The 12,136-nt window shown below is 44.2% G+C and overlaps 1 protein-coding gene across 4 annotated transcripts; it reads right to left on the bottom strand.

Moving 5' to 3' along the window:
* Nucleotides 1-5,378: 5,378 nt before the first annotated feature.
* RFX5 (regulatory factor X5) lies at nt 5,379-11,856 on the bottom strand. 4 transcript variants are annotated; one of them, XM_043458194.1, is made up of 11 exons: nt 11,780-11,842; nt 11,075-11,192; nt 10,802-10,930; nt 10,517-10,550; nt 10,004-10,086; nt 9,441-9,560; nt 9,125-9,244; nt 8,902-8,983; nt 8,397-8,598; nt 8,073-8,173; nt 5,379-7,920 (listed from the first exon to the last, which is right to left on the bottom strand). In XM_043458194.1, the coding sequence occupies exons 3-11, from the start codon at nt 10,915-10,917 to the stop codon at nt 6,931-6,933; spliced, it is 1,848 nt and encodes a 615-aa protein (XP_043314129.1). In that variant the 5' UTR covers nt 10,918-10,930; nt 11,075-11,192; nt 11,780-11,842; the 3' UTR covers nt 5,379-6,930. The 4 variants fall into 4 exon arrangements, with proteins under 4 accessions (XP_043314129.1, XP_043314122.1, XP_043314113.1 ...); XM_043458187.1 differs by lacking the exon at nt 11,075-11,192 and having other exon boundaries at nt 11,780-11,856; XM_043458178.1 differs by lacking the exons at nt 11,075-11,192; nt 11,780-11,842 and adding an exon at nt 11,370-11,470.
* Nucleotides 11,857-12,136: the final 280 nt, after the last annotated feature.

Here is a 12,136-nt window from a genome sequence, read left to right on the forward strand (position 1 = left end):
ATGTGGTGTGTCACATTGATTGATTTGCAGATATTAAAGAATCCTTGCTTCCCTGGGATAAAGTCCACTTGGTCATGATGTATGATCTTTTTAATATGTTGTTGGATTCTGTTTGCTAGAATTTTTTTGTTAAGGATTTTTGCATCTATGTTCATCAGTGATATTGGCCTGTAGTTTTCTTTTTTTGTGGTGTCTTTGTCTGGTTTGGTATTAGGGTGATGGTGGCCTCATAGAATGAGTTTGGAAGTTTACCTTCCTCTGCAATTTTCTGGAAGAGTTTGAGTAGGATAGGTGTTAGCTCTTCTTTAAATTTTTGGTAGAATTGAGCGATGAAGCTGTCTGGTCCTGGGCTTTTGTTTGTTGGAAGATTTCTGATCACAGTTTCAATTCCCGTGCTTGTGATAGGTCTGTAAAAATTTTCTATTTCTTCCTGGTTTAGTTTTGGAAAGTTATACTGTCCTAAGAATTTGTCCATTTCTTCCAAGTTGTCCATTTTATTGGCCTATAGTTGCTGATAGTAGTCTTATGAGCCTCTGTATTTCTGTGTTGTCTATTGTGATTTCTCCATTTTCATTTCTAATTTTGTTGATTTGATTCTTCTCCCTTTTTTCTCGATGAGTCTGGCTTATGGTTTGTCTATTTTATTTATCTTCTCAAAGCATCAGCTTTTAGCTTTGTTGATTTCATTTATTTATTTAAATATCATCAAATTGAGGAAAGAAGTTGGCTTATTCATCAAAAGTTGGTAAAACTAGAGGACCCAAGTCATAATACAGCTCCAATTATATATTAAACACCCCTATGGTTAAATAAACTATAAAGAGTAATTTTTTTTCCTGAGCTATAGATAATGTTATTTTCCCCCCCAGAGAAAAGAAAAAGAAGCTACTAGCAATTATTGGTTGGCCTCCTACTGTGTATAAATACTAATGCTACCTCATTTATTCCTCAGTACATCTGTGTGAAACAGATGTTATTTTATGGAAACTGAGCTTCAGAAGGGCTAAGTCATTGGTTTTTGAAATTGTTTTACTTCAACCCACAATAAGAAATCAATTTTTAAATCATGACCATTGAAGAGCACATAGACATGGTCTTCACTGAAATAAGTTTCAGGAAGTGATATGCAATTACCCTACTATATGCAATGCACATTGATACTTTCTACTCTATTTCACTTTTTAAAAGTTATTTTATCTTTCGGTTGTGGCACAAGGCATATGGAATCTTAGTTCCATGACCAGGGATTGAACCCACCCATCCTGCATTGGCAGCATGGAGTTTCAACTACTGAACCACTAGGGAAGTCCCTATTTCACTTTTTAAAAACATTTAGCTTTGCATACTGCTAAATTGGTTTCTCAACCCAATACAGAGTTGCCATCTGTTTTTGAACCTGGTTTAAAAAAACTGGACTAAATAATGCTCAAAATCCTATAGAAAGTGGTGAAGCTAAGATTAGAACTGAACTCATGCTCTTTCTGGTAAAATGCCTCTTCATGAACATGTCTTAAGAAATATTGCATATATATATATATGCAATAATTATATATATATATATATATATATATGTATATATATATAATTAGCTTTACCTCATAAGATGGAACCAGCAGAATGATCCTAGACAAAGCAGGAATAGGCCTACTGATGAACTATGAGACAAAACACACAGACAAATATATAATGATATTAATCCCCCCGTTTAGCATGTGAGTCAATGTGGTATTTGCTTTGATTTTTTTTAAAGAAAATTGACTGTTGCCTACAAAAATAAACAATACATTCATTTATTTGAGGCCACAGACTAGACATATAGAGTTTGCCTTGGTTTAATAGCAAAAGATTATTTCAAGTTTTAGTAAGTAACAAATTTTTATTTCTGACTTACTTTATGCTAGGGCTAAAATGCAAAAAGACAACAATGGGACTGGGGAACAGGGTATTGGGGAGAGAATAAGGAATGGTAGCGAGCAAGCAGTAGACACTCCCCAAAACCTTCGTTTAGCCCTTCATCTAACCAACTGAAGACTGCCTAACCAAGAGAAGAATAACTTGTTTCATGTTAAGATTTTTAAAATATTAGGATAAGAATATAAAATAGGCTACTTAAAACCCCCAGAACATTCATGTACATTTTAAAATCACCCAGGGGTCTGGTCTCCTAAAGTGAATGGATATATCCCCAAACCCAATCGTGGTGAGGGCACTATTCCCTTGGAAGCTTCTATCCTATCACCAGTGGTTTACTTTTCCGTATGCCTATCACCTCCAACTTGTTAGCAACCTGGTCCAGTCCCTCATCTCCTCCCACATGGATAATGGCAACAGCTGTCTGGAGGGTTCTTTTTGACTTCAGTTCCTCCATCCTCTAATGCAAACTTCATACCTTTCATTCATTCAATCAATGGATTACTTTCAATTTCATCACTGGATAACTTTTACCCATTCATTCAACTGTTGTGTGTTCTTCTTCCAGTTGATTTCTCTCTCTTGTTCATACATAACCTTTCTGCCAAACAGGTCTTTTTACTGGGTTAGACTGCCATGTCTTTACTCACATCCCATATCCCCAAACTCCTGCTTTTCCTGGAAAGACTTCCTCTTTTTTTTTTTTATCCGCTTAAGCTCTACTTAAAGGTTTAACTCAAAGCTACCTTTTCCATGAAGCCTTCCCAAATTAATCTCTTTGAATTTACAGCACTTAGGCAGCAGAATGGGTATCATGATTCAATTCTTTGTATCATGTCTTCTGTTTTTCTGTCCTTGCTTTATGAGTTGGCCTTGTCCTACTCACTTCTACTAGGAAGTCATTTCTGATCCCTGTCTATTTCTCTGGGCTCCCACCACTCTCTGTGCTTACTGCTAACATAACTCAAACTGTGCTGAGATCATTATTGACTTAAGGATAGTGCTAAGTCAGCTAGCTTCCAACAAGTGCTGAGCTCTTAACAAGAAGGAAAATGCCAAAACTATAGTAATGGACTTCTATTTCTGGCAGCATGGAGGAGAGAAAGGGCTCTCTCACTAGAATACCACTGGATCCTGGATAAATTACAGTAAACATGTTTGTCATGCTCATCAGAAAGTAGAAGAGATCACTAAAGGAAGGGGAAAAAATAACATTGAGCTGAACCCTTATGCAGAATGAGTAACATGCAGCAGGAGAAGCAGGTTTGCTCTGGGCACTAATGCCAGTATCAGTATCATGAACAGAGGCTAAACCCTGGGCCCAGCCAAAGCAGGGGAGAAAACTTGGGACTCCTGAGTTAAATCAGGACTCCTGAAGGGTTAACACAGTCCCAGGTAAGGAGCACCCTTTGTCACCTGACAGAAACAAGTGCAAATTCTCTCTGGAGGAAAGTACCCCCAATTTAGGTCCACTGGATTTCCTTAGGTTAACAAAATAGGAGCTCAAAATCCAAAAATACAAAATATACCAGGGAACAAGCTGCTATGGGAAAATCAGCTGAAAATGACAAAACAGATATCCAAGGTAAGTTACAGAATATAAAATTGTTGTTCAGTTACTAAGTTGAGTTTGACTCTTTGTGAACCCATGGACTGTAGCCTGCCAGACTCCTCTGTCCATGGGATTTTCCAGGCAAGAATACTGGAGTGGGTTGCCATTTTCTTCACCAGGAGATCTTCCTAACCCAGGGATCTAACATGCATCTCCTGTACTGGCAGGCAGATTCTTTACTACTGAGCCACCTGGGAAGCCCCAGAATATAGAAATAACAATCCTGACAAACTTCAAAGGACTGCTATCACAGAGACCACATTTCCTGAGCACAAATGATCAAACTGAAAATCAGTATCAAAAAGACAAAATTTTAAATATCTAAGATTTTGGAAATTTAGAAAACTTTTCTAAATCATGAATCAAAAAAGTCATAAAGGTAATTTAAATATTCTTAGAATTAAGTAATAAATACTTTTAAACAGAAAAATGTGGAGAATATAGGGAAGTGGGTCCTTGAAAACTTATAATAGAAAAAAAGACAGCTTGAAAATTAGATAAAAATTAAGATGTAAAAGAACATAAAATTAAAGAAAAGGAAATACCACAGATAACATCCATAATTAATGAAGTAGAAAACAAATATTTGTGGCTTCCCTTATAGCTCAGTTGGTCAAGAATCCGACTGCAATGCAGGAGACCCCTGGGTCTCCTGGGTTCAATCCCTGGGTCGGGAAGATCCCCTGGAGAAGGGATAGGCTACCCACTCCAGTATTCTTGGGCTTTCCTGGTGGCTCAGCTGGTAAAGAATCCACCTGCAATGCGGGGGACCTGGGTTTGATCCCTGGGTTTGGAAGATCCCCTGGAGAAGGGAAAGGCTACCCACTCCAGTATTCTGGCCTGGAGAATTCCATGGATTGTATAGTTCATGGGGTCGCAAAGTCAATGTAAAAGAACATAAAATTAAATCTAAAGAAAGCACAAGGAAATACCAGATAACATCCATAATTAATGAAATAGAAAACAAACATTTAAGGGAGAGGATCAACAAAGTCCAGAGAGGCAGCTAAATCAAACAAGTAAAACAAATTTCTGGTGTAGTTGGTCAAAGGGGAAAAAAAGAAGGCACAAGTAAACAGCAGAAATGAAAAGGAGGACACGACCACCCAGGGAGCAACGGCAAAAAAAAACATGGAAGGAATTTCATTTTTTAAAAATGACGTAAAATGCACAAAACTCTAGGAAAACATTTACCTAAATTGACTCAAGAAGAAATAGAAGGCCCAAATAGCCTATAATTATTAAAGAAATTGAATTAATAGTTAAGATGTTTCCCACAAAGAAATGCCAGGCTCAGATGGCTTACCAAGTAAGTTTTATCAAATGATCAAAGGATGGTTCATTTCAATCTAATATACACGTTTTTAGAGAATGAGACAAGAGGGAACAGTTTCCAACTCAAAGGGTATACAGACCAAAGGAACCATCTCAGAAGCCTTAGAAAGCTTACTAAAAACAAAGGCACTAACCTGTACAAGAATGTTAGTAGCAGCATTATTTATAACCGCAAAAAACTGGGAACAACCCAAATGTCCATTGACAGATGGATGGATAAATTGTGGTTTATGCACTTGAAGTATTATATAGATAAACATGAGCGAATAATAGCTATCTACAACATGGATGAATCTTAGAAATAATGTTACATGGGAAAAAAAAGCAAACCACAGGGGAATGTTAAGAGAATAAAATTTTGTAAAGCTAAAAAGCAAAACCATTTTTAAAGGGTATATACATAAATGGAAAGGCTATATATATATGTATATATTGCAGGTAGTTAATAAACACAAAATTAAAGATAGTGGTGACCTCTAGGGAGAGCCATGAGGATAGGCTAGGGGAAGAACACAAGAAATTCAGTAGTATTTCTAATGTTTTAATGTATAAATTGGGTGATGGGTCATTTAATTATTATGCTTCATAACTTATTCACATTAAATATATTCTTTATAGTTATCAAACATTACATATTTTAGAAACGCTGCAATGGTGGAAATAAATGAACAAATGAATGAAGGCTCCCTGAAAGAAAATGGAGAATCCCTGATGGAAGTTACCCTATGCTGAAGACAAAGTAGGTCCTTAATTAATGTTGGTTGGTTTACTGCTTTTCCCAAATATATACCTGAATTCCCTTCCTACTGGTGCTCCCTGATAGGCAAGGTACCTCCTTCTATACACACAGCCTAAACCCACAATCCCAGTCCAGCTAAGTCCTGACACTTACATGATAAGAGACTGACACCTGGTGGATACAGAGTGAATTTAATAAAATGACTAGGGAGTAAATCTCACTTTACTTGGTGAAAGAGGCAGTAGAGTGGAGCACTGGGAAACAGGAATGAGGAGAAAACTAAAATTCAGAAAGAGGAGAATGAAGGATAGCCATCTCTGAGATGGAGGTGGAAAAAAAAGGGGGATTGTTATCCAAATGAGACTAAAGAGATAGTCTCCAAATGAGAAAGATTTCCCTCTCATTCCTTGAGACCAGAATGAGAGGAAAGAGGTTACAGCTGCAGTAAGGAAAATTCAAAACTATTCGGAGAAAAAGGAAGGAAGATAACTGGCCCCAGCCTAAAAGCTAAAACCAAACCTACTTCATAGCAGTGGCCAGGTGTCAGGTGACTCCCCGGGAACTCCCCATTCCCAGCCCGCACTGAGGAATCTATGTGATTCTAAGGAGGCTGATCCTGCCTTTTTTTTTCCGAAAGGTACACGCCATGATGTAGCATAAACAGGCAAATTAGCATTTATTATACCAATCTCCTGCCCACAGTGACTGGCTAGGAGTGGGTGTGTGACCCAGGCTGACCTCACCAAAGTGAATCTTAGGGCTATTGCTAAGATTCCTGGCACAAAGATGCCCTCTCTTTCTGGTTGGACATGAGAGAGGAAATATGGAATCCTAGGAGTGCTAGCAGCCACGAGGCAGACCAGGCTTAAGATGATCCTACAGAAGGTAGAATGGTGGGGGGGGGAATCAATCAGGTATTTAGAGACTTATGGAGTCACTGGATCAGCTTCATCTGGAGCTGGGCCTACCTCTGGACTTGCCAGTCACATGAGCCAATAACTCTTTGTTTTTAAGCCAGTCTGAGTTAGGTTTTCTGTGATTTAAAACTAAAAGACTCCAAGCCGAGGCATTCATTGTATTTCATCCCTATATTCCCACAAGATAGTGCAGGGATCCAGGAGAGGGGTCACTACAGATTAGTGACTCTAAAGCCAAGGGGACTGAGCTGGAAAAGTGAGAGGCAAAAATCAGGCACTATGTAAGACAGGGTGCCTCAGCTGTCTATACAGAAGAGAATGAAGAGCCAAGTGAGAAGCAAGTGCAAAGAAGGGCCTCTTCTAGGCAGCCAGGTAGAGTTAACAAAGGGCTATAAACACTCCTTCCCACATACCTATCACGGGGGTGCTGCTTTAGGGTCTTTTCGCTCATGGGGCATGGAGCTCGGAAGCACATGCCCTTTTAAGTCTTTATTTCCCTGTGCAGAGGTGTCTACTTCTCCCCTGACCAAATGAAGAGCCTCCTTTTGGCTTCTACTGCCCCTGATGACGCTCACTTTGGGGGTGACAGGAGGAATTTTATCTTCTGCTTCTTTGGCATGACGGGAACTGGGGCCCCTTCCTCCTTTGGAAACAGCGCCATCCTCCTGACCTTGGGCAAGCACCCCCTTCTCAGCCTCTCCCACTGGCCCTGGCCCCCCTGACCCTCCAGCTGAGTTGCTCTCCCCTCCAGAGGCCCATGTCTCCCGTAGTAACCTTGAGGACTGGGCTGAGTCCACAGCAGCTGCTGACTTGTCGGGGGTAGAATTCCTTTCCCTACTTCCACCTGATTTTTTTCGAGGGCGCCCCCGTTTTCTTTTGGCATCACTTCCTGTATCGTCTAGATCCTGTTTTGTGGCTTTAGCTGGTGGGTCCTGCCCACTGGCTTCACTCACAGGCACTTCAGCTGTCCTCTTGACACCCTTGTCATGGGGTCCCAGGTCACCACCTATGCCCACTTCCCTGTTCTCTGCACCCCTTGGCTGAGCGAGCCCCCCAGGGGGAGCTTGCCCAGGCCCAGGTCCAGGTCCAGGCAAAGCAGGAACCGTTGGTAAGATCATGTTAATGATGGGAACAGCTGCTTGGGGTCCCCCAGCCCTACTGGGCAGAGGCAGTGCAGCCATTTTCAGAGTGCCTGAAGAAAGCTTGGGGGCCAAGATGGGTGGAGAGACTCGGATTGGCGGAATAAGTGAGCGAGGGGCCCGGGGGAGGAGCAGAGGCAGCCGGGCCACTAGGGCATTAACCTGCGGGTTATTGGCTACTGGCGCTGGGCTCTCCACTACACTCTTCTTTCGCTCTCCACGTGCAGAGGGGCCAGCCCCAGCCCGGGGGTCTAGCTCTTTAGGAGGCTAAAAAGTAAAGAGAAGAACACAGTAAGTGGGAAGACTGGACAATGGAGGGAATATAGGAACAGGACGTGAAAAGTACTGAACACACTGGGCGAAGGGTATACTACACCCCCAGCCCAGGGGAGTAAGGTCAAGGGCATCAGCTTCCTCACCTGGGCCTGTCTCTCTGGTCTCTTATGAGAACCGCCCTCCAGGTTCTCTACCCCATTCTTGGATTTAGATGACCGTTCCCGAGGGGCATGTTCGTCCTCTTCTGCGGAGGTGCCAGAAAATGAAAAGAGGTGAGGAAGAAACAATGGAGGAGGGAGGTGATTCTTATTGACTGACTGGTAGAGAGGCAGGGGAAAGAGGTGGGCCAAGGCAAGTCTGGGAAGGGTCTCTAGGAACAGAAGGTGTCTCTCTCCTTGTATGTGGGAGAGCCTTTAAGGTTGAAAGTGGTTGAAGGTTTCTCAGAACATAATACAGGGTCCACCCACCAGCGAGTCCCATAGCTTTGAGCACATGGGCGTGTGCAGATCGGGCAGAGATGAGATGCTGCTGTAGCAGGAAGCGGGCAACCTCAACGATGGAACTGAAGGACCGTTTCAGGATTCGCTCAGCCCAGTCACAGGTCAAGGCACAGGCTGCTTCCACCAGCTCATCCCGAGGTGCTGGGGTTACTTCTGGGCCCATTTCTGGCTAAACAGGGGAAGGACATGCCCAATTGCACTGTGAACAAAGGCCCCTCCACCCCTCTCAGGCACCAATGTTGACGGTAAGTAAGGCCAGACTAGGGATGGCAGTAGCTTCTATCATTCCATCCCAGAAACCCCCAAATTCTCTTCCTCCTCTGCCTCAGCCATAGTGTAGGCAAAAGGGCATATCCTATAGGCTGAGAAACTGTGCCGAACGACCTAGGCTGTGTTAGGCCTCAGAACATTTCCCAAAGTCCTCTGCCATCTACCTTGGGGAGAAGAGTGCAGTCGGAGGGTTGTTACTTACACTCTCAGAGCCCTTTAGGTCAAGTCCAGGCAAGGGCGGCATAGATACCAAGGTCTTCCTTCGTATGCCACTGTAGCAATATCTGATATAAGTTAAGGGGTAACCAACACACTGGAGGTCCCCAAGTAGGAAGGTTGGGCTGTTTGCACTTCCAGCTCTTCACATCCTCATCCTAAGTTTCTTTCCCCAGGTCCTCCAGCCCACCCTAACCAGTCAAGGATACTTGGACTGGCCCCGGCCACCAAGCCTTCGGGCCTTGATATCAGGGAAGATCTCTCTGATGATTTTGCCAAAGTTGGCTGTGCTGAGCGGGCGGCAACACGCGAGGCTCTCGCAGTACTTCCTGAGTGAGGCAGGGACAGAGTGGGAAGAATACTCAGAGAAGGAGGTTTGTGGGTGGGTTCAGAGGGTCCCTGGGAATTAAGGTTGGGAAACCCTTGAAGTCAGGCTCCATCAAGGCAGGGGCCTCTCCAGGGAGGAGGGGGTAGTTATAGGCCCACCTTCCCACCCCACCACCCACCCCACTCCCATCCACCCACCGATAAGCATCATAAACACTTTGTTTTGGCAGGCAGGTGTCAGTATGCTCTTCTAGGTGGTTGCGGATCCACCTGTAAGCATACATGTACTCCTCATTGCTGAGTGTACTTGGCTCTGAGCTGCAAGAGAAATAAAAGAGACAAGTATTACCAACATCCCAACAGTTGCCCTGGTTCCATCCAGATTATCACCTCAGTAGGGCTGGACTGAATCAGCGCATCCAGAATTCACCTTACCCTGGTAAACCAAGGCAGGACAACAACTTTTATTCCCGACTAAGGAGAGCTGTTATGAGTATTCTTATTCACCAAGCCCTTTTTAAGGGAGCCTTTCTTTTTTTTTTTTTTAAAAGTTTTTATTGAATTTGTTACAATACTGCTCCTGTTGTTTACTTTTTGTTCTGGAGTCATGTGGGATCTTAGCTCCCCAACCAGGGATTGAAACCGCACCCCCTGCATTGGAAAGTGAAGTTGTAACCACTAGACCACCAGGGACCACCCCTAGCGAGCCTTTCTTTAAAAATAAGCACCTCTGATATCTAAAATTCCAGCACCAAACCTACCTTTTGTCTCCAGTACTGGGCCCCGAGGGGAGCTGAAGATAGAGATACAGCTTGTCATTGTCTGAGAATTTCTGTACATCTTGCTGAAGTAGGGAGGACCAGAGAGGCAGGAAAAATTATAAGGCCAAGAAATACCCAAGGTAGGACCCTCTGATCCTCACTAAACTGTCTAGCTGAGTGAGTGAGTGTCAGGCTGACAAAGGACCTTAGAAATGATTTGAGGCTAGGTGCTCAATGTGCCCTGAGGAGCCCTTAAGGATTACCAAGGTGAGAAGGGGAGTGGAGGGGACCAGCTCTGATTTTATTTCTACTGGGCTTCTACACAAGAGGTCACAGAGATGAAGATGCTCAAGGTCCAAGCGATAACGAGTTGTAAAGCCAATTATCTTCTGACAGGGCAGACAGCACTGACTCCCTTGCATAAACCTTTCTAACCCATATCCTCACCATCTTCATCCCCACCCCACCCCCCACCAATGCCATCTCTCTTGCCTTCTTTCCCAGAATACTCACCAGGATCCCCTCTACTTTGTTCTGCACGGCCTTGCTGTAGAGAAGAGGAAAAAGCTGGAGGTCATACAAAAGATTTCTCCCCATCCCTGTGGCTGACTGCCAGGGAGAGGAAGAGGTCTGAAAAGCCTAGCAGGTGCTCAAGAACTGCTACCATGATGAAAATCTCCCCTGGTCGGATGCACTCGCTTGGGGAGGTGCAGGTCATCTAATACAGAGGAAGAGAAGTGCTATAGGGATCTATTCCCAGGCCTGAAACAAGGTTTAGAGATGGTGATGAGTACTTACGAAATGGTACCTCGAAGCCTCTGAAGAAGGGTGGTGGGTTCCCCTGCCTCAGCACTACCTGAGGTAGTCCTTCCCCCAGTCTTTGGGCTCTTAGCATCAGGTTCATCTTCTGCCATCCTGGCATGAGGGCTAGAGTCAAGAGAAGACAGGACAAGAAGATTTAACAAGATTTCCCTTCCCTGCTGGAGGTCCCAGGGCACTCCTCACCTCTCTACCCAGAAAGACAGAAAGAAAGCCTCCGAATTTCCCCAGTGGTCTTTTTCTATAACTTGCCTTCTCCAAAAATTAGAAATTATTCCATTACTTCTCCAGGCCCATATATACCCAAAGAGATCTTTGCCATCTCCATTCTATCTGCCCCACCTTTCTGCGGTCTCCTAAATGTGGAAAACTGTAAAGGAAGAGATACGGGGGATTGGGAATCCACGTTAGAGAGAAATTTTCATTTCTGCCTCTGACCCCACGCTGCCCTCCTTTCCCTCAACAACCACCACAAGACAAAGTTGTTTAATTCTCTAACATACTCCTCACCACTGAATTTGCCTGGGAGGTCAGAAAAGATACGAACATTTTCTGCTCTTCCAGGCTTGGAAAAATCTGGGCCCAACTTCTCATTACTTAATCTCGCCACGGCTTCCCCCGCAGCTCCCCCTCCCCACGTCGCCGGCCCCTACGTCATCGCCCTCAACCTCCCCTCCCGACGCGCGCCCCCACTCCCTCCCTTCCCCCTCCTTTCCATCCCGCGTTGCTGCGAAGTAGGGGGTTCAGGGTAGCGGAACTCCTGTGCTGGGCGTAGGAAACCCGGTTGCGGGAAAGGGGTCCTAGATTCGGGGCACGTGCACATGGGTGAAGAAGCAGTTGAAAATACAGCCAAAATCTTGTCTGCTCTCCTCCCAACTCATATTGCCCCCTCCCTACCTTTGAACAGTCACCTTCCAAAACAAGCAACAATAAAGGTAAGGGAGAAAGAGAAACTACCTCGTAGCCACCTTCACTCCAGCCCAGCCCCACGATCCTGGCCCAGCGGGCTCGTGCGTTGCTTTATTTCCTTTTTTCTGAATGGCTGGAACGGCCCCGATCTGCCTAGATACTCGGACGGCCTGCTCTATGATTGGTCGTTGCTGCCACCCGGAGACAGAAGGCGCCGGGCTCGCACCGGCGGCCGCTAAAATCTGCCTGGTAACAGAATCTGATTGGTCAATAGGGGAGGGAAAATCCAAAGTTGGTCTTATTTGAGTCAAGAGGGGGAAGTACGGGTTAGGTTTCGGTTAAAACTGGGGTCGGTTGGGACTGCCGGTCCCAAGAGGTTCTTCTCTTAAAGGGACCGCAGGACCA

Source organism: Cervus canadensis, chromosome 2 (assembly GCF_019320065.1).
Source record: "Cervus canadensis isolate Bull #8, Minnesota chromosome 2, ASM1932006v1, whole genome shotgun sequence".
Taxonomy (NCBI): domain Eukaryota; kingdom Metazoa; phylum Chordata; class Mammalia; order Artiodactyla; family Cervidae; genus Cervus; species Cervus canadensis.

What these genes read in the sequence shown, in the direction of transcription:
- RFX5 (XM_043458178.1), bottom strand. Translation starts at nt 11,416, where the DNA reads ATGAGAAGTTGGGCCCAGATTTTTCCAAGCCTGGAAGAGCAGAAAAT. An exon ending in CCCAGTACTGGAGACAAAAG is followed by an intron (nt 9,561 to 10,003) that starts GTAGGTTTGGTG and finishes TTTCTCTTGCAG; the next exon opens with CTCAGAGCCAAGTACACTCA. An exon ending in GGTGGCCGGGGCCAGTCCAA is followed by an intron (nt 8,984 to 9,124) that starts GTATCCTTGACT and finishes AACTTATATCAG; the next exon opens with ATATTGCTACAGTGGCATAC.